The sequence below is a fragment of the Mustela putorius genome, unplaced genomic scaffold (assembly GCF_011764305.1).
Source record: "Mustela putorius furo isolate JIRA1106 unplaced genomic scaffold, ASM1176430v1.1 tig00003987_pilon_pilon_pilon, whole genome shotgun sequence".
NCBI classification, from domain to species: domain Eukaryota; kingdom Metazoa; phylum Chordata; class Mammalia; order Carnivora; family Mustelidae; genus Mustela; species Mustela putorius.
Window position 1 is genome coordinate 13,429,833 of NW_025422126.1, and position 21,835 is coordinate 13,451,667.

The 21,835-nt window shown below is 40.2% G+C and overlaps 1 protein-coding gene across 1 annotated transcript in view; it reads right to left on the reverse strand.

Annotated features, from left to right (window-relative positions):
* CCDC90B (coiled-coil domain containing 90B) overlaps positions 1–13,479 on the reverse strand; it is a 37,778-nt gene extending 24,299 nt beyond the window's left edge. Inside the window, exons 1-3 of the mRNA XM_004763477.3 lie at positions 12,970–13,479; positions 6,609–6,728; positions 5,343–5,446 (exon numbers count right to left, since the gene is read on the reverse strand). Of these exons, the coding sequence (XP_004763534.1) occupies positions 5,343–5,446; positions 6,609–6,728; positions 12,970–13,069 (324 nt within the window). The 5' untranslated portion in view covers positions 13,070–13,479. The remainder of the gene's footprint in view (positions 1–5,342; positions 5,447–6,608; positions 6,729–12,969) is intronic.
* Between the last annotated feature and the right edge of the window lie 8,356 nt (positions 13,480–21,835).

The following is a 21,835-nucleotide window of genomic DNA, read 5'->3' on the forward strand; positions in this document are numbered from 1 at the left end:
TGGCCACTTAGTATGGGCTATCAATGTTCTTGTTCTTGTATGTGTGTTTTCTGGATGAGTTAAAGCCTTTCCCTGCTGCAAGGCTCATACCCTCAAAGTAAAAACAAAACATAACTTAAAAAAAATGTATTTCTCACTTAGGGTATACTTTCCTCTACCTCCAATGATCAAGGCACTCACTTTGTGGACAGACATCATAGGCGCCTCAGAAAAAACCTTACAAGCTTCTTGGAATTCTTTTAGTATACAACCTTCTGCTGATTCCCTGTTGTCTTATGCTGGTATGACCAAGTTACAGTAAATCTCTCTGTAATGTCTTATGGTCAAGCCTATCATCAGCAGGTTTAAGAAGTCTTCCTGGATCCCAATTCAAAAGAACATGTCAGTCACAGTTTAGAACCTAGTGACAGGGTATCATAACAGGTAACATAAGAGAGGAAGATAGCCTTTGAGTCCTGTGGACAGGGACCAAGTGCTCCTGACTACTGACAATGCTGCAAAACTAAAAGATGCTAGAGACTCTAAATGTAATTTATGAGGAAGATAAGTATCTGACATCCTTTCCTTTACACTGGTATTGGCCAGCAAAAATAACGCCTTCATCTGTATCTTCTAATACAGTTGCTAAAGGGGTGGTAACCTCTTCAGTTTGGGCTAAGAAAAAAAAATCTGTGTCCCTAATTTTTCATAAGTAAAATTACATTTCATTGGTCAATTCCCACTCTTGAATTAAAAAAAGACCTACCACTGGGGAGCCTGGGTGGCTCATCTGGTTAAGCATTTTTTTTTTAATTTTTTAAAAAATGGATTTATTTGCGATTGGGTTATGTACATTGGGGAGGGTATGTGCTATGGTAAGTACTGTGAAGTGTGTAAACCTGACGATTTACAGACCTGTACCCCTGGGGCTAATAATACATTATATGTTAATAAAAGATTTAAAAGATTTAAAAAATGTATTTATTTATTTGTATTTATTTATTTGTTCACTGGTGGCTCCAGTGAACAGAAGTCCAGGATCAGATGGCTTCACAGATGAATTCTACCAAATATGAGAAGGCGAGTTAATACTACTCTTCTCAAACTATTCCAAAAAATAAAAGAGGAAGGAAAACTTCCAAATTCATTCTATGAGGCCAGTACTACCCTGATATTAAAAGTAAAGACACCACAAAGAGAATTATAGGCCAGTATCTCCAATGAACACAGATACAAAAATCTTCAACAAAAATACTAGCAGGGCACCTGGGAGGCTCGGTGGGTTAAAGCCTCTGCCTTCGGCTCGGGTCATGACTCAGGATCCAGCCCCGCATTGGGCTCTCTGCTCAGCAGGGAGCCTGCTTCCCTTCCTCTCTCTCTGCCTGCCTCTCTGCCTACTTGTGATCTCTGTCGAATAAATAAATAAAATCTTAAAAAAAAAAAAAACTAGAAAAATGAATCCAATAACATATTAAAAAATCATTTACTACCATTATTTCTGGGATACAGGATGGTCCAATATTTTCATATCAATCAATGAGATAACCTCACAATAACAGAAAGGATAAAAATCATATTATCCTTTTGATACAGAAAAAGCACAAAGCACAAAGACAAAGTACAACACCCATTCATGATAAAAAACTTCAACAAAGCAGGTCTAGAGGAAACATACCTCAACATAATAAAGACCTTTATGAAAAACCCACAGCCAACATCATAATCAGGGGGGAAAAAGAGCATTTTCTGTAAGGTGAAGAAAAAACGATGTCCACTCTCACCACTTTTATTCAATATAGTCCTAGCTACAGCAATCAAGACAACAAAAAGGAATAAAAGGCATGCAAATTGTTAAGGAAAAAGGAAACCTTTCACTATCCGTAGATAACATACCATATATATATACATACACACACACACTATATGTACTAGTACTAGTATACATATATATATACTATATGTACTATCTATATAGATATCTATCTATCTATATATATAGAAAACCCTAAACCACTAAAACTGATTAATGAATTTAGTAAAGTTGTAGGATAAAAAAATCAATGTACAAAAACCTGTTGTATTTCCATACACTAATAATGAAACAGGAGAAAGAGAAATGAAGAAAATAGTCCCATTTACAGTTGTACCAAATATAATAAAGTACCTAAGAATAAACTTAACCAAGGAAGTAAAAGACCTGTACTCTGAAAACTCTAAAACACTGATGAAAGAAATTCAAGACAACACACAGAAATGCAAAGATAGGGGCGCCTGGGTGTCTCCGTTGGTTAAGCATCTGCCTAGGCTCAGGTCATGATCCCAGGGTTCTGGGATGGAGTTCTGCACTGGGGTCCCTTCTCACCAAGGACTCTGCTTTTCCCTCTCCCTCTGCCACTCCCCCAGCTCATCATGCTCCTTCCCCAGCTCACTCTTTTATTTTATATAAAAATAAAATCTTGAAAAAAAAAAAAAAAGAAATGCAGAGATATTCCATGGTCATGAATTGGAAGAATAAATATTGTTAAAATGTCTATACTACCCACAGCAATCTATACGTTTAATGCAACTCCTATCCGATAGCGTTTTGCACAGTACTAGGACAAACCAAAAATTTGCATGGAATGACAAAAGACCTTGAATTGTCAAAGCAATCTTGAAAAAAACAAAACAAAACTGGAGGTACACAATTCCAGATTTCAAGTTATATTAACAAAGCTGCAGTAATCAAAGCAGTATGGTAGTGGCACAAAAACAGAACAGAAAGCCAGAAATAAACCCACAATTACATGGTCAACTAATCTTCGATAAAGCAGGAGACAATATGCAATGGGAAAAAGACAGCCTCTTCAACAAAGGGTGCTGGGAAAACCAGACAGCTACATGCAAAAGAATGAAAATGGACCACTTTCTTACACCATACCAAAAACAAACTCAAAATGGATTAAACACTTAAATGTAAGACCTCAAACTATAAAGTCCTAGAAGAGAGCACAAGCAGTAACTTCTGACACTGGCAGTAGCAACATTTTTAAAATAAGTCTTCTAAGGCAAGGGAAATAGAAATAAAAATAAACTATTGGGATTATATCAAAGTAAAAAGCTTCTGCACCGCAAACAGTCAACAAAACTAAAAGACAACATACTGAATAGGAGAAGATATCTGCAAATGACATGTCCAATAAAGAGTTAGTATGCAAAATATATAAGAACTTAGACAGCTGAACAGCCCCCAAAACCAAATAATCCAATTAAGACACAGGCAGAAAACATGACAGACATATCTCCAGGGAAGATATGCAGATGGCCACCAGGCACATGAAAAGATGACTAATCAACATCATTTATCATCAGGAAAATGCAAATCAAAAGACAATGAGATATCACCTCATACCTGTTGTAAATAGTTAAAATCAAGAAACAACAAATGTTGGTGCGCATGTGAAGAAAAAAGGAACATTTCCGCAGTGTTGGTAGAATGCAGACTGGTGCATCCATGATGGAAAACAGTATGGAGGTCCTCAAAAAATGAAAAATAGAACTACCCTATGAACCAGTAATCACACTACTGAGTATTTAACCCCCAAAATACAAAAATACTTACTCAAAGGGATACATGTGCCATTATGTTTATTGCAGTATTATTTATAATAGCCAAATTACAGAAGCAGCCAAAGTGTCCATCAATTGATGAATGGATAAAGATGATGTGGTGATATATAAAGATACACACACACACACACACACGAAGATTATTCAGCCATAAAAAAGAATGAAATCTTGCCATTGATAGCAACATGGAGGTAGAGCACAATGCTAAGTGAAATATGTTAGAGAAAGAAAAACACTACATAATTTCATTTATATGTAGAATCTAAAAAAACAAACAAAAAGGCAGAAACAGACTTGTAAATACAGAAAACCAGTCTTTGCTAGAGGGGGGTGGTAGTGGAGTGATGGGTGAAATAGAAATAAAATAAGGGAATAAAATAAATAAATAAAATAAGGGAAATAGAAATAAAAATAAACTATTGGGATTATATCAAAGTAAAAAGCTTTTGCACTGCAGTCAACAAAACTAAAAGACAACATACTGAATAGGAGAAGATATCTGCAAATGACATGTCCAATAAAGAGATAGTATGCAAAATATATAAGAAAAGAGAATTAAGAGGTATAAACTTCCAGTTATAAAATAAATAAATCCTAGAATAGTCAATAACATTCATTGTAAAAACATTGTAAAACATTGTAAAAACATTGGAAAACATCGTATAGTGACAGTGACTACATATATCATGGGTTAGCACTCAGTAATGTAGAGAATTGTCAAATCACTACTTTGTCCACTTGAAACTAATACAACATTGTATATCAGTCATATTATAGAAATATGTATTATAGAAATACTATTATAGAAATAGTATTTCTGCAAATTGTAAACCATACTTTTAACAGCACATCATCTGGGAAAGGAGGAATAAAAAAGGAAGACAAATCTTAATTCCTAAGTAAAAATATCTGTCAACTCCAAAGGGGTGAGGATATATATAAAATATATATCTTTTATGTAAATACAAAATTATAGGAAGAAAACAAATTCTTAAACACAGTGAATTCATGAATTATTATGAATTTTATGAATTATTCTACAGTTAAGCTCATTTAGCTTATTCTATGCTTTATATAAAATTATTGCTTTTTCTCCATAGCACCACAGTGACAGCTCTCAAAAATTACTCAACGTGATTCACTCTTCAGTGGCAAAGTAGAATAATTCTACCTACTTTTCAAGACTGTCAGAGGAATTACATAAAATAATACATGAGAAATCCACAGTTCTGGGCATCTCTCATCCTAAATTCTTAGTAAACAGCATTATTTGACCTTAAGGATTTATGTATCCAAATTAAAGCATATTAACAAAATTGTTCCCAGCCATATTTATGTCCCTTCCAGCTTTTTAAGTTTGTGAAGATTAACCAGAACACACATGACTACAGTAAAATGTTTTTATCTTTTAAGTTGGCTTTTGTACTGTGGTAGGTTTTCTATGGGGAAAAAGTTATTTCACAATCTACCATCACCACTTCATATAATTCAAATAATATATCATTTTCTTATATAACAAAACATTTGACAAAATCTCATTCTCTGTGCTACCATAATTTTATTATGACTCTTCTAACTCTGCAATCTCTTTAGATACTGACTTCACCAAAGAGTTTTGCTTCCTGTTCTCTGGTTCCCTTGTAGAGTATAAGGAAGATGTAGGTATGTTCAGGAGGTGGGTGGGTAGTCAGAGATGCAGTATAAAAAAGACTGTCCAATGAAACTGTCAGAAATGATAATAATGAAATTATTACCTGTTGAGTTCGAGTAACCATTTCCTTGTAGATACTATCTAGGCTGATATTTGATAAAGTGGTTAATGCTGATACAATTGTTTCTGCTTGTGCTTTGTCAAATCCTGTAAACAGCAAATATGTATTTATGTTTTTGTAAAAATGTTTATCTTTATCAACCTGAACAGCTAGAATAACTTTCCTCATCAAATTATTGTTAAAAAAAGGTTACAATTAAAAATTTCAGAGTAGGTTATTCTCCAATAGCACTCTATAATTTTAATTCCCACTGATCCATTTTCTTACACCTCCATCAACACTGGATATTGCTAGTGGTTTTGATTTTATAATTGGCATTAAAAAGTGAAATGGCACTGCATTATTTATCCTTAAATTTGCATTTCTTTAGTCAAGTAACTTTACATATATTTATTGCCTATTTATCTTTTCTGTGAGCTATTTATAGCTTTTGCCCATTTTTCTATAAAGTTACTGTAATTTTTTTATTGATTCATATGAACTCTTCGTATATTAAAGCAATAGGTTCATTGTCATATATGTTCCTAACATTTCTAACTTTGTGAATGATACCTTTAGATATACAGATTTAAGTATTTCAGTAATCACATTGGTCAGTCTTTTCTGCTTTTGAGTTTTAGGTCTTGCTTCCTCAGTCTCAAAGTCTTAAAATATTCTATATTCTAGCATTTTTAATAGCTTTTCTCTCATTTTTTTATATTTGACTTTTAATCAATCTGTAATTTATTTTTCAATGAGAGTATCTAATGTTTTTTCAAACATCTAGCCATATAATCTATCAATTTACTAAATAGCCCTTCCTTTCCCTAATTTATAATACCTTCTTTATTGTTTGCTAAAAATGTCTACATGTATCTGAATGCCATTCTATTAATTCTATTCCTGTACTATCACATAATTTAAATTACTGTTTCGGTATCTGGTAATCGTTTGTCTTCTTTTTTGCTGTTCTTAAATAGTCCTTGCACTTCCATGAGAACTTTAGTATCAGCCTAGAAACTAGTTTTTCTTTTCTACATAATTGAAATCATACTACACATGTAATTTTTTGTTTTTCCCCCACTTAATCTGAGTATTTCTCCTATCAGTAAATATTCCTCAACACTTTTTTTTGACTGTAGAATATTCCACTGTATGGATGGCGCTTGTATTTAAAATGACTCTTAATTGTTCATAATAATGATACTGTCTTCACTAGGTAATTTACTGTGACTGTTAACATTCTTTCAAGAGGTACCCGTTTCTTACCATGAGTTTCCAAATCCTGAACCAGTGCATGGGTATCAAAAGTTAATTTCCTTTGTTCTAAAGGAGTTATGTCCACTCGCCTCATATCATATCCTTCCTTGGTTGTGGTGGTGAAGAAATCTGAAAAAGAAGACAGGTGTCTTCCTTGTAGTAACCAACACAAGCATGACATTTTAGCTTCTAAGGCATTTCTTCTATTTAGCACACAGTTCCAGCTCCTAGGAATCCTATAATTTCAAGGAAGAAAACTGAGTCTTCTGAGTGGCCCTCTCTTTCATCTGAAAAGTTTCTATTCTATATTCTATTCTATAATGGTGACCACTGCAAAAATATTTCCTTTCCTCCTTTTAATATTCAGATATATTTTGTCAGGAGTCAGTCGAAAGTTGTAACATAATATACATCAAAATCTTTAGGGGTGGGGCACCTGGGCGGCTCACTCGGTTAAGCATTTGCCTTTGGCTCAGGACATGATCCCAGGGTCCTGGGATCAAGACCCATATCAGACTCCCTGCTCAGCGGGGAGTCTGCTTGTCCCTCTCCCTCTTTCCCCCCTGATTGTTCTCTCTCTCTCTCTCAAATAAATAATTAAAAAAAAAAAAAAGCTTTAGGGGTGCCTGGGTGGCTCAGTCATTAGGCGTTTGCCTTTGGCTTAAGCTGTGATCCCACGGTCCTGGGACTGAGCCTCAAGCCGGGCTCCCTGCTCTGTGGGAAGCCTGGTTCTCCCTCTCTGACTTCTCCTGCTTGTGTTTCCTCTGTAGCTGACTCTCTGTCAAATAAAATCTAAAAAAAAGGGCAAGCTTTGGATATTACTGCCAAGTCTCTCATTACTGGAAGAGTAGAAACCACCCAACTCTCCTAGGGGCCAAGAAGTCTTTTATAGAGCTCCAGTAATTATTTATACCTACATCACCATATAAAGTAGCTTTCTGTATGCCCACTCTCTTACATACCCATTTTATTTCCATCACAGTTCTCAGCTCTAACCTGAAACTGTCTGGTTTGTTCCTCTGAACCAAAATGTAAGTTCCATGAAACTATGAGGTTTTTATCACTGTACCTTCAGTACCTAGAACGGTGCTTGGCAGATAACGGAGTCACAATATTTTACTGCTGAATCAACCGATAAATTTGATTTTAAATCCTAGGGTATATACTACTATCAACACAAAGGCCCTAGCAAATTTCTCATTTTTGTGATAAATTGTCCCACTTCAATAAATTCCCATTTTTTAACCTAGACAGAGTATGGTCCTTTTCCATATATTACTGATGAATTTCATTAAAAGGTATTCTTCAGAACTTTGTGTACATATAACTTCATTACTATTATTATGTATTAAATAAAATAACAGCTAATTATTGTAACTATTAATTGAATAGTAGGTACTATACTAGATTTTTTTTTTAGATTTTATTTGAGAAAGTTATTTGAGAAAACGAGCAAGAGAGAGCCTGACACAGGGCTTGATCCCAGGACTCTAGAATCATGACTTGGGCTGAAGACAGATGCTTAAAACAGATTGAGCCACCCAGGCACTCCATATACCAGATATTTTAGATCTTATGAATGCAAGGTGGTATTACCTACAGTTTTACAAAAGAAATGACCTAGAGTCATTGGCATAATCAGAATTAAGACTCAAGTCTTCTGACTCCAAAGCTCATGCTCTTTCTGTCACCCTATGCTTTTTTTTTTTTTTTATCCTAAATCACTTTATTTATCTAAATACTTAAAAGACATAACTGCAACCTCAGGTATTACTTTTCTGCTAGGTGATGTAGGGAAAATGTCATTCTTTCCTATGTATTTTTTCACCCGAATGCCAGGCACAGGGCATGATGTGCAAAACCAGACATAACTGATGTCTTTGCTGACTTTGTGGACTAGTAGGCAGGAAAGAGATATTTAAAAATAGCATTTGAGTATAAACTCTAAATTCAATGATAAAAAAGTAATGGCCAGTTCTTTATATTTATTTCATTCAAATACTCAGATAAAAAAGGAATCGGATGTAAAGGTGGATCAATTTTGCGCACATAGACATACACATTAGTACAGTGGACAGCAACCTTTTTGGCTGAGTGCCATCTAGAAGAGTTAAGCAATGTCCCTCTGCATCAACATTAGATTTGAAGAAGAGAAAAGAAAAAAAATGAGGGAAAAAGAGGGGCAGATTTCAGTAATATTTCTAATAGCAATTGTATTAGGAATGATTAGTACCCAGTTACGCAACCTTGATTAGAAGTTTAGTATTTCATTTGGGGTTTACTGCAGGGAAGGGGAGATTATATGTATACACACACACACACGTACATGAATGAATGGCACGATACTGCTTTCACGCCTGTTATTTATCCTTAAAATTCTCATGTTATGGATGAGAAAAACAGGTTCAGAAATGCTAAGTAACTGCCTGAGATCTTATGGTCTCAGAGCGAGGCAGATGACTGCACAATTCCTCTTTCTTCCATGAAGGGAAGCTTCCCACTGATACGAGAGAGACCAAATAAATATCTAACACTGCTGCAAATCTCTGCAGGATATCTCTGCAGAGATTACAGCTGCAATCTCATGTCCCACTGTGCTCAATTTGGCCCTCTGCTCTCAAGGACTCAATTCTTTAATTCCCTTAATAATTTAAGAATGTTCTCCTTTTCTCTGCCTGCTCATATTTATCCTTCAGTGTTCAGTTCAAATGTCTCCTCCACCAGAAAGCCTGCCCAGACTCTTTACGGCCAGGTGTTTTCTTGTTAGGGTTTTCCACAGGATCCTAGAAAGTTACTTTGCCATACCTCAAAATTTACACATTTATATGATTATTAACTGTTTACTTTTCCCACTAGGCCAGGGATCAGGTTAGCAAACCACAGCCTGAAGGCCACCACCTCCTATTGTTCTAAACAGTTTTACTGCAACACAACCATGCTCATTCACTTATGAATGAAAAACACGAGAATTATCTGAATATAAACTCTAAGTTCAAATGATAAAAAAGAAACAGCCAGTCCTTTTTACACCTATGGGTGTTTTCATGTTATCAATACAAGAAGAGTATTAAGTGACTATATGGTCCACAATGCCTATGTAATGCCTACAATGCTCCTTGTAGAAAAACTCTTGACTACCACCGCATTAGATTACAAGGTCCCTATCAGCAGGAACCACACCTGTTGTTGCTCATCATGGAATCCCCAATGCCTAATACAACTCTGCGTGCTCAGCAGACATTTGCTGATTAACAGAAACTGTATTAGGTGTTGTGGATACAATGAAGATCAAGGCCATGGTTTTAAATCATGTGCTATCAAGATATATCCATAATGGAATAGAGAGGAGAGACATTTGGTCCTTGATGAGAATAAAGGGTTAAAAATGGCTATCTGGATGAAATCTTACCATCTGCAGCAATGTGGATGGAACTAGAGGATATTATGCTAAGTCAAGTCTATCAGAGAAAGGCAATTATCATATGATTTCACTCATATGGAATTTAAGAAACAAAACAGAGTGATAGGGGAAGGGAAGGGAAAATGTAAAATAAACAAAATCAGAGAGGAAGACAAACTGTAAGAGACTCTTAACTAGAGGAAACAAACTGAGGGTTGCGGGATGGGAGGAAGTTGGGAGGATGGGGTAACTGGGTGGTCGGCATTAAGGAGGACACGTGACACAATGAGCACTGGGTGTTATAAGCAACTGATGAATCACTGAACTCTACTGTGAACTAACAGAACACCATATGTTAACTGAATTTAAATAAATTTTTTAAAAAATGGCTAGTTATAAAAGATTGACAGTAAATCTTAAAGAGTTACAGTAAACCTTACAAGTAAACCTTAAAGAGGGGTTAGCCAGGCAGGAGGAACAGGATAAGCAAAATTCACAAAGGCATGAGCTGTCTTTGCTATTTCTACCTTGGGTTCTATTTACTATGGGGCTGAGGAGAAACAGAGAAGGATCTGTGGAACATTCATTCCTTAGGTGTACTCAAACAGTTATGTAATCTTTGGCTAAGTCCCAATCACCCTAAGAACTAGGTGCTGACACCTTCCCTTGCAGTAGGACTTTAGAGAGCACTCTTTGGAGGGAATAAGGAAATGGAAAAGCTTTGATACCACAGCAGGGCTTCACAAGTACTTCAACTCACCCCCTGCCTCCAAAAGCACTTTTAAGAATAAGTCTTTGCAAGCATATTAATAGGTAGAAGAGAGGAAGTAGCCGGATTCATCGTTCTTAGCTCAAGATGGGATAACAGGTCCTTGAAACCTTAAAAGTTCCCAGAACTTATACGATTGTACAAAACCCCAAACCCCTCCTTTCATATCTATCTTGTAGTTTTCTTAAAGTAAGAAACACTCTGTTTAAAGACTTAACCAGCATCACAAAGCTGTTAACCTGTGTATCTTGGATTAGCAATCTGGCCTACCTTGAACCAAGATGCCTCTTTACCAGGAAAGGCCAGATTTTACTTGACATTAACACACGTAAAATCCTGCCTCACTAATTCTAAGCTACAAGTTTTATATCAACTTCTGCTAACTTCAGAGAATACTTCAGTGACATAGCTGGTTATTAATATACATTTCTATACACTGGTCTGTTGGCAGGCACTTTGCTAGATACATCAGAATTACCAAAATTAAGTAACACAGATATCCCTGGGCTCCACCCGTGACGACCAACTCCATAGTTCTGCAGTGGAGGTTAATTATGTACTTTTACAAAGTATCCGCAGGGTTTCTCTTCCGCTACATTTGGGAACCAGTAATGAACTAGGAATCCAGCACTATTAAAACTTAGACAAACTGCATCACCTTCCCATCTCTTCTATTATTTACCTTTAAAAAAGATACTGAACTAAATAACTGAGATCCTTCCACAGGTCGAGGTCAAGGTTTTTAAATTCCTTCATTACTGACATTATTAGTCAAGTTTAAACTACACAGTAAGTATTCAATTAATATTTGAGTACACAAATCCTATTAGGTATAACAGGCCACTTAAGATTTCTCCAAGAAAGATTTAAGTAGGGTAACTCAACAAATGTTAAAAGACATCACTGTTTACTTATTAAGTATTTTCTAGTACTTCAAAAGTTCATTCTCCGAAACTGTTCAATATTCTTTGTTTACATATTCAAATGAAAACACACACTCTCTCAAAATTTACAAAGATTGAAAATGGGATGATTCCCCAAGGTTCAAAATACCCTATCTCCTTTTTCAAAACTCCATCATCATGCCTAAGTCAACTCAACACCTAAATACGTAAGCAAATACCTGGTGACAGACACTGGGAGTTCAACAGCAGCCTTACAGATGGGGGAATCAACAACTGCAATCTTTTTTTTTTTTTTAAGATTTTATTTATTTACTTGACAGACAGAGATCACAAGTAGGCAGAGAGGCAGAGAGAGAGAGGAGGAAGCAGGCTCCCTGCCGAGCAGAGAGCCCGATGCGGGACTCGATCCCAGGACCCTGAGATCATGACCCGAGCCGAAGGCAGCGGCCTAACCCACTGAGCCACCCAGGCGCCCGACAACTGCAATCTTACTGTGAAAGTGAAGCAACTGGCAGAATGGCACAAAGTACAGTGGGCACCGGGCGGCTCATTTCCCACGGCACTGAAGATTGAAGACGGTGAACAGAGAACGCTAAGGTCAGTACGAAGTGCCTGTTCTGTAGACAGCCTTACAGAGTTTTTAAAAATGTGAGGGGAGATTCTGGAATCATCTTTCAGCATAAAGTCTGACGTCCTTCAGGACACAATGCTAACGAGGGAGCCAACAAATCCAACACTTGCAGGTTCCAGCATTCGCGTTTTGTTTGGCTTTGCATGGCTCCTCTGTGACCGCAGAGTACTAGAAATTACAGCGAAAACAAAGCTGGCCTGACCTGAAATGTATGCTGTGGTGTACCAAACACGCGGGCTTTACACAGCACCCAAAAAACACAGCCTAAGTTTGAAGAGGCCACGAAAGAAGCCAGAACTCTCAGACGCGACTGATCTTGACTGGTCTCGCAGAGGGCGGGGATTGACAGCCTCGTCAGACCGTAAGAAGGAAACCGAGCCTGAGAAAGAAGCCGGGGGCGGGGGAGGGGAAGAACTCCAGTGGCCGAGCCAGGGGGGAACCCAGGCTCTCCGACGCGCACTCTCAGGAGAAGGCGGTGCTCTCCGGGGTCCCTCGCCCTTCCCGCCCCAGTGCAAGCCGGGGAGACCCTGCGGCGGGGTCGCCCGCACCTGGCGGGGTTGGGAGGGGCGTGGCACCGTGGCCTAGGGCGCTCCCGAGGAGGTAGGAACCACCGGCTATCTCCCCACAGAATACTCAGGCATCGGTGACAAGCTGCCTCGTCTCACCTCTCCGCAGGGCCGGCGAAAAAACCCCGCCGAGGCTCGAAAACCGGCGGCCCTCATTGCCCTCAGAACACAGGAGCCGCCGAGCACAGCGACTCCACATTTCCGGTTTTCAGCGGGCGGGAGGAGGTGAAAGGGTGCGGGGGGAGGGGGTGCTGAATCACGCTCAGGCTTTCGGGCAAGGTAGTTCTGGCACCGTGAGGATGCTGGGAAGTGTAGTTTTTCGCCTGCCCCACGGGACACCACCAGCGGAGCCTCCAGTCGCGGTCCCGCAGAGATGGGCCTCTTCACAGATGGACCCACAGCTCACGAGCATGGTTCACAGTGGCTCCTGCTCTTCGCACCATCCCTTCCCAACCAGCGCACGACGTTACCGCCCTAAGAAAGCGGGACGGTGTTTGAGACCTTCCAATTCCCGTTTCCTAGCAGTGAGGTACAGCTCAACAGCAGAGGTTCCCCGGGAAAGCCAGCGGCCATTACTCGAGAGGGAGTCACATCCTACCGCCGGGCAAGCTGGGACTTGAAATCCTCGTCCGCTGAGCATTCCGGGAGATCGCGCAGGAACCTGGGATATGTAGTCGAACGAGGCCTTCATTCGTGTTGCTTCATGGCCTACTGCTTCGCCCTCTTGTGTGTAGGAGGACGAACTTCAGTTGGTTTAGTCCCGGTCTGGAGGGAAACAATTTCTCTTTCCAGAGTGGACTTGATTCTCACCACTTAAGCCGTTTGAGACCTGTTACTTCAGACTTTGTTCCACAAAGTAAAAATCCTGAAAATAACAACACACAGTAGTTGTGGGGTTCAAATATGCTCATATATTCTTTGTAAATTCTAAAGTGGTCCCAATAGTTAGGTTTTAGTGGTTTAATTATTCTCACAAGGATGTAAACAGTTACCCCTGGATTTTCCTACTTGTTTTCAAAGCTTTGTAAGTTTCAGCTGCTTAACGAGCGCCATACTAAGCACTGAGGCCCATTAAAGGAACAACACTTGATTCCTGTCAGCAAGGGTTTTAACAGGCAATTTATGGAGAAGGCTATTAAAAAATTGAAGAAAAAAATGGAAAAGCTTAAATTCACCGGGAAAATGAAAAAAACAAACATAAATATATACCAGTTTTACCTATTAAAGTTAAAAAAAGTTATCGATGCCAGCAAATACGCAATTAGATAGGGTCACCCATACTGCTGGCAGGAGTGTAAGTTAGTACAATACATTCGGAAAGCAATTTAATAATATATATGAAATTATAAAAAGTGAATAGCCAGAGTTTCACTTCTAAAAACCTACCCTAAGCAAAAGTAATCATAGCTATAACAAATATTTTTAAAAATTATAACCTATGGAATTTTATTTTAATAGTAAAATTTAAAAATAATCTAAATACTCAATGTGATTCAGCAACTTGCACAAATGCCCCAAATTGGAATACTGTACAATCATATAGTTGGAATTATTATCCAAATGGGAATATTATACAATCATGGAATATTATATAATCATTAACATGATATAATTATTTTAAAAATTCTTTACATATGCACATATATATTAATGATATATATAAGTGTATGTATATCCCATATGATTGTAATTCTGTCAAATGACATGATGATCACTGTTCTGGAAGAGCTCACAGACTACTGGAAGATATAGAGCAGTAAATGGGACCAGGATATTTTTAATTACCTTAAGTAATGATTATGGGAAAAAGTGTACCTTTTTGTATAGCCACACTTATTGGTTATTATTTACATTACTGTAAAACTCCACGACAGAAATAAAGTATTGATTAGTCAGGTGACCAAAGCAGGGCTAATTATTCTCTTTCACGGAACTCATGTCCTTGCTCTTGCCCTTGTAGTTCTTGCTTGTATCCATGATGGTAAAGACACATCTGTCACTGTTTTCTCCAACACCTGGCATATCATCTCACCCCTAATGAGCCTTCAGGAAGATGTTTTGAATGAATCAATAAACGTTTGGTGAGGTGACCTGATAGACTGGGGCATCGGAGTCATTTGGAAGATCAGGCAGAATTGGGGGAGATAAAATTGAAAATAAGAAGAAAAAGACTAAGGAATTGGGCTTGTACGATAGACTCTCAGGTAATTTTGAACGTTTTTTAGCCCAAACTGATAAAAGCTAGTTTGAGTACCTTTCCAGGAAACAGTCTTCTCCATTTGCTGGGTCAGGCTTATGAATCATTGCTCGTCCCAGTGTCTGATGAGGTGACCTGGCCATGAGAAGTGCTCTCTCTCTGAAAGCAGCTTGATTTAGCCGAGCCTCAGGCCAGTAACTTAGCAGGGAAGTGGGTTGTATCTTCTTCATTGTGAAGGGACACTTTTATTGTGTTTTTGCTCTTAATGAGCCCCCAATTTAAAAATATCTTACACTCTTTACCAACCACATATACGAAGCCATTACATATTTTCCTATTTTTGATTATTTTAAGACCTAGATAACTAGCATTTAGTGAGTAGGAGATACGCAGTGCTGATCCAATACCAAAACTGGTAATGTCCTGAAGGACAAAGCATTTGCCAGTTTGTGTGTGTGTGTCTGTGTGTGTGTGTTTCAGTTTCATCTTCAGTGATGTTACAATTTCCTTGGGCATTGTGAAATTCCAGGTCCCTCATGAAGACCCTAATAGTTTTCCTTCTGAGGCCCAGAAGTCTGGGAACCCAGGTTGGGCATAATTGCAAGAGATGGTGAATGCAGCTCTGCTGACTTCAAGGAGAGAAGATGCAGCCTGGACTGCTCCCCATATTGGTTCTTTTCTCTAGGAATAGGTGATGTGAAGGAGCCCTAATGTATTTTTTAGAGCACGTGAGTGAGGCTTTGGGAGACAGATGCGACCCAATGGGATCCTCTTCCTTCCTTAGTTTACTTTGAGTTTTTGACACTAGAGGGAGTATGTGGACAGGAAAGAAGACCATCTTTCGCCCTTGTTTCTACAACTGATTTTGTAGTTTTTGTATAATGAGTCAGAGGAGCCCATTGTCACCAAAGTTTTGTGCTAGTTTATGTTTTTTTTTTTAAGATTTATTAATTTATTTGAGAGAGAGCACAGGGAAGGGCAGAGGGAGAGAGAAACTTAAGCAAACTCTTCACTGAACTCAGAGCTTACTTGGGCTTGATCATGAAACTTAATCGACTGAGCCACCCTGGGCCCCTGTGCTAGTTCATGTTAATATCACATTTCTCATGGCTTGAAAGTGACTACAAACCCCCTACCCCCACGGCTCTGAGACCTTCTTTTCCTGATTATACTAAGGAGCTGGCAATGACAACCAATGACAAGTTTCCTGATTATAGTAAATCAAGAAAAAGGAAAGAAAAAGAGAACAAAAGAATTGTTAAAACATTACTGTGTTTTGCAATGTGACATCATGCCTGACAGTGTCTCTCACTGGTTATTCATTTATTCTTTCAATTAATCCTTAAGGAGTACTATTTATGATGTCAGGCACTTTGCTAAGCCATAAGGATCCAGACATAAGAGCCAATGCTGCCCTCTGATTGTTATCAGTCTAACTATGATCAACACTATGATGAAGGAGAAAGGTGCTGGGACATCTGGGTGGCTCAGATGGTGAAGCACCTGTCCTCGGCTCAGGTCATGATCTCAGGGTCCTGGGATGGTGTCCTGCATCTGGCTCCCAGCTCAGCAGGGAGACTGCTTCTCTCTCTCCCTTTGCCTCTCTCCTTCCAGTACTCTTTCAGTCTCTCTCTCTCTCAAATAAGTAAATCTTAAAAAAAAAAAAAAAAGAAAGAAAGAAAAAAAAAAAGAGGGAAAGGTACCAAGGAGAAAAGTCCCTTACACCAAGGGAAGGAACTCTTGATAACATGGAACTTTCTTCATTTCTTCATGGAAGCTCACTCATTCCTCTACATCAGTACATTTGAGTTCCTTAGTAACACCATGAGTGAGGCAGTTTTGATCCTATTTCACAGATGGGAAAACTAAGGTTCAGAAGGCTGAGGTAACCTGTGTCCCACGTCACAGAGCAAGTAAGGGGTTGAACTTAGAACTGAATGTACTGCTCGTGGTACAGAGAAGTCACACTGTCACTCACCCCTCCACCGTTGCTGTTCATGGCACATGGGGCACAAACTGTGAAATCATGGCTGCTATTAGGGACACGTGGCCTCTCCTCCTCCAGGAGGCTATTCTGCATCCTTTTTCATTTGTTCAAGAAAACAAAATCTCTCATACAGGGGTGGCAACTAGGTTTTATCTTCATGACGACTCTCTTGGACTGACTGCTCGGAACAGAGCGTTGAGTGGTCTGAGGCCACATCCTGGTGTGGTAGGGAAGAGTGCCCACTGTGGACTGGCCACGTCCGCCACAGATGCAGGAAAGAGAAGGGGCCGCACAAGTGCCGTTTGTAGTACACCAAGATCCTGCACCAGTCACGACGTTTCACGACAGTCACGACATCCACCTCCACCCCCAACACCCACTGTGTCCACTTTCTCTTATTCCTTCCCTTCCCAGCAGGAATGGTTCCTGTCCACTTACTAATAGCTTCAGTTGCCTGAGCAGGTAATGGGTTCAAGGCACTTGGCATATATTACCGCCAGGCCTCACAACAGTCCTGCAAGGTTCAGCGAGGTTCAGTGACTAGTTCAAGGACACATGAGGAGTAAGTAATTAAGTTGAACCCTGAACCAAAAGGTGAGTTTTACTTACATTTTGTGGTGGGCCATGAGTACCTTCCTATTTACTGTTTGCTTAAAGCCTCACAACGCCCCCAGGAGGTAGTTCTCTGGGTTTACAGCCTGGGGAGGCAGAGACCCAAAGGAGAGGAGCCGGCTGCAGAGTGGGGGAGCCCTCCAGACTGGAGTTCAGTCCTTCACCTGCTGCTCCTCCCCTCCTCCTGCCGAGAAGAGCCCTGGATTGCACAGAGCCTTTTGCACAGAGCTGATCTACACCACCATGGGGAGACTCTGGGGGCCCCTGATTAATTTTATTGAACGTTTTGAGTGATAGTACAAAGCTCTGGAGGAGGGAGGAGACCTGAGAGGATTGCTCTAAAATTAAGCATTTTAAAGTAAACAGTAGCGTTTATTTTACATTTGCATTATTTTACAACCACTACCTCTATCTTGTTCCAAAATGTTTCCATCTCAGCAGTGTAAATTGTTGATGCAGTAAGCAAGCTCTCCTCACTGCCTGCTCTCTCAGCCCTTAGCTACAGCCAGTCTGCTTTTTGTCTCTGTGGCTTCATCTGTTTGGGGTTTTTCCTATAAAAACAATTGCATTTTACAACATGTAGCCTTTTGTGTTTGGCTTCTTTCATTTAGCCTAATGTTTCAGAGGCTTGTCCATGCTGTAGCAGATCAGTACATCATTCCTTTTTATGGCTGGATGACATTTTTTTGACGTACGTACCACAATTATCTATTCATCCACTAATGGGCATTCAGGCTGTTTCTACTTCGTGACTATTGTGAAGAGTGCTGCTGGGAACATGTGTGCACACGTGCTTGAGTATCTATTTTCAATCCTTTGGCATATACCTGGGAGCGGAATTGCCGAGTCATAAGGCAATTCTATTCAACTTTTGGAGGGTAGACCCATTTGTTTTTGATGGGGAATTCATTGTAAAATAGATAGACATGTGTTTTCAGAAGACCCAGAGATGAAAAGGGGTCTCTTCTACAGATTCACAGAACCAGGATGGCTAGATATGAAAAGATGAGATGTGGCGAAGAAACTCCATTCCTCCAAAGAGCTATGGGCAGGAAGGGATGTGTGTGAGGTGAGGGGTGAAAAGTAGCCTGAGGTACAAAGCTTCAGTGGGGGTGGGAGCTCTCCTCGAGAGGGCACCTCTCCTGGAGGAGGTGCCCCTTCCTCTCAGCCCCAAGGGATGCTTGTGACACTGCCCAGCTCCAGGAAGCTGCAGAAAGCCCAGCAGGATTGTGAACCTCTTTAAATGTGAGCATTTTATGGATATCTGCACTGTCATATTAGGGATTATGGCCATAAATGAACAATAAAAATACTGTTACAGCAATTCTATCAGAACTTGAGGCCTGAACTTGGAACTACTACAGAAAGAGAGACTGAGAATTCTCAAAACCTCAACACTAACAGGTGGCCACTGAAGGCAGGAATGTGTGGAACATGGGCTGGGTGGCCCTAGGAAAGGACCGTAATGCAGAATCAGGACAACAAATGAGGAACTGCTGGACAGGAAGAGGGCAGAAATATTTCTTTAGATCTACCTGGCTAAGGTTCAGATGGTTTCACGGTTCCTGAAGATACCTTCCTATCCCAGTGTGGTGGTTATAACTGGTTTTACTTATGTTTTTAAAATTTGCATAGTAATTTCTATATGTTTTATTTGATGGGTTAGGCTTATTTATTCTCAACTTTTTGTAGCCGCTATTAAGGTTCCAAACACTGAATCATGCAGAGCAGATTCTGATGTCCAGAATGGGCAGACCTGTTAGGTAGTTCACACATACAAAAATGTCCAAATACAGGTGTTTTCTGGATTCAAGGCCTTGATCCAAACACCATTTATGTTGCCACCTTGGTCAAATGGATGCCAAGATGTCAGTATGATTTCTGATAAGATGGCAAGTCTTAAGTTGATGGGCACATGCAAAGGGTTCAGCCCTTCTGGTTTAAATTACCCAGACAGGGACGCCTGGGTGGCTCAGTTGGTTAAGCAGCTGCCTTCGGCTCAGGTCATGATCCCAGCGTCCTGGGATCGAGTCCCACATCGGGCTCCTTGCTCCGCAGGGAGCCTGCTTCTCCCTCTGACTCTGCCTTCCACTCTGTCTGCCTGTGCTCGCTCTCACTCTCTCTCTCTTACAAATAAATAAATAAAATCTTTAAATAAATAAATAAATAAATAAATTACCCAGACACTTGCCTTAGCTCACTCCTCACTACAGCAGCACGGTACAAAAGATAAACATCAGAAGTTATGTTCTTTTGGAGAGGAAGGCGCATTCCCATCTGGATCTGAAATCTGAAGACGGCGGTCCTCAAACATAAGCAGTTTCTTTACAGAAAGTTCCAACAAGGAGGAGAAAATCTTGGAACCAGTCTTGCTTTTGCCTACAAAATGATCAAACTGTAATTATCACATTTAAGGGGTAATTGTTCCAATTGTACCAGAATGGGATGCTCCAGCCCTCTTTCTTCAGCTGACACAAATAGAACTGCTCTGAAGATGGAACGGTACTTCCAGAACAGCTTGCTTTGAGCTTGTTCTTTTTATAGTGACTCTCGGGTCAGGGAGAGGTGCTGCGTGGGCAGGCCCGAAGCAGTCTGCTGGGGTGTAGGCCCCTGAAGCTCTTCCCTCTCCCCAGCCAGGCTCTCCGATACCCCCCTGCAGCCACAGACCCAGACCCCAGAGTAGCACCCACATTGACCTAAAACATTAAGATTTGTACCCTTCTTCCATCTGTACCCCAATGTTCATAGCATCAATGGCCACAGTTGCCAAACTGTTGAAAGGGAGCCGAGATGCCCTTCAACAGATGAATGGATAAGGAAGATGTGGTCCATATATACAATGGAATATTATGCCTCCATCTGAAAAAATGAATACCCAACTTTTGTATTAACATGGACAGGACTGGAGGAGATTACGCTGAGTGAAACAAGTCAAGCAGAGAGAGTCAATTATCATATGGTTTCACTTACTTGTGGAGCATAAGGAATAACATGGAGGACATTGAGAGATGGAAAAGAGAAGGGAGTTGGGGGAAATCGGAGAGGGAGACGAACAATGAGAGACTGTGGACTCTGGGAAACAAACTGAGGGTTATGGAGGGGAGGGGGGTGGGGGGGTTGGGTGAGCCTGGTGGTGGGTATTAAGGAGGGCATGTATTGCATGGAACACTGGGTGTGGTGCATAAACAATGAATCTTGGAACACTGAAAAAAGAAAGTAAAATAAAATAAAATATCTGCACCCTGCTTGTCAGATAGCAGGATTTAGCCAGGAGGCCTGATAGTTCTCAGATCTGCCACAGGGCAGATGAAGCGGGGAGGGGCGGCTCTGCTCCGAGTTGCTTTCATATGGGGCAGGATCAGGACAATAACGCTTTAAAAATAGGGACCCCAGGAAATGAAAAGAGGAAAACATGATGGATACTATCATATGCTGAGTGACTGCTATGTCCTAGGCACTGTGCAGGCAGTTTCTCATATGTTCCCTTAATTAGGTAGCAAAATCTCAGGTAGCCAACACAGTGTTTGGGAGTTGGCCGGGTGAGCAGTCCTTTTTTGGGTCTTGAACTTCAAGAAGGTCTTGAACTTCAAGAAGGTCTTGAACTTTTGTCTTCCTCATTCTGTCTCTGGAGAAGGGAGTAGTAGCAGGAGCCAAAAGCAGACAGAAATCCTGAAAGCTACTTGTGAGCAGCCGGGATGAGCTTAGATAGAAGGGGGGGTGGGGTTGGGAGAGCACCTGTGAGCACAGTTTCTCTTCCTAGTTGCAGATCACCATGGGAAATAGGCAGGGGTGGGAAATGAAACAGGAGCCAGACTCTAAAGGATCTTCCATGTTACATAGAGAAGTCTTGACTTCTCAGGGAGGATAGGCTGTGGTGGAAAGCAGCCCCAAGATGCTACCATGAAGTAGGGAGAACGGGCAGTGTTGCCCCAGCTGGAGTTGCCCGTCGGGTCTGGGCGCAATCATTGAATTGCTTGGAGAATGTTGAAATACACACATCTTGTCAGGAAAGCTGCTGGGCTTCATCACTTTGTAACCAACTGCATCCAGGCCTGAGGCTGCTAACCCCGGACACCAGCAACCACTGACTTACTGCATGTACCCACCTGGATCTTGAGTGGAGAAGCGGGGCCTGGAGGGTGGGTGGGGGGAAGGGTTGGGAGCCCACA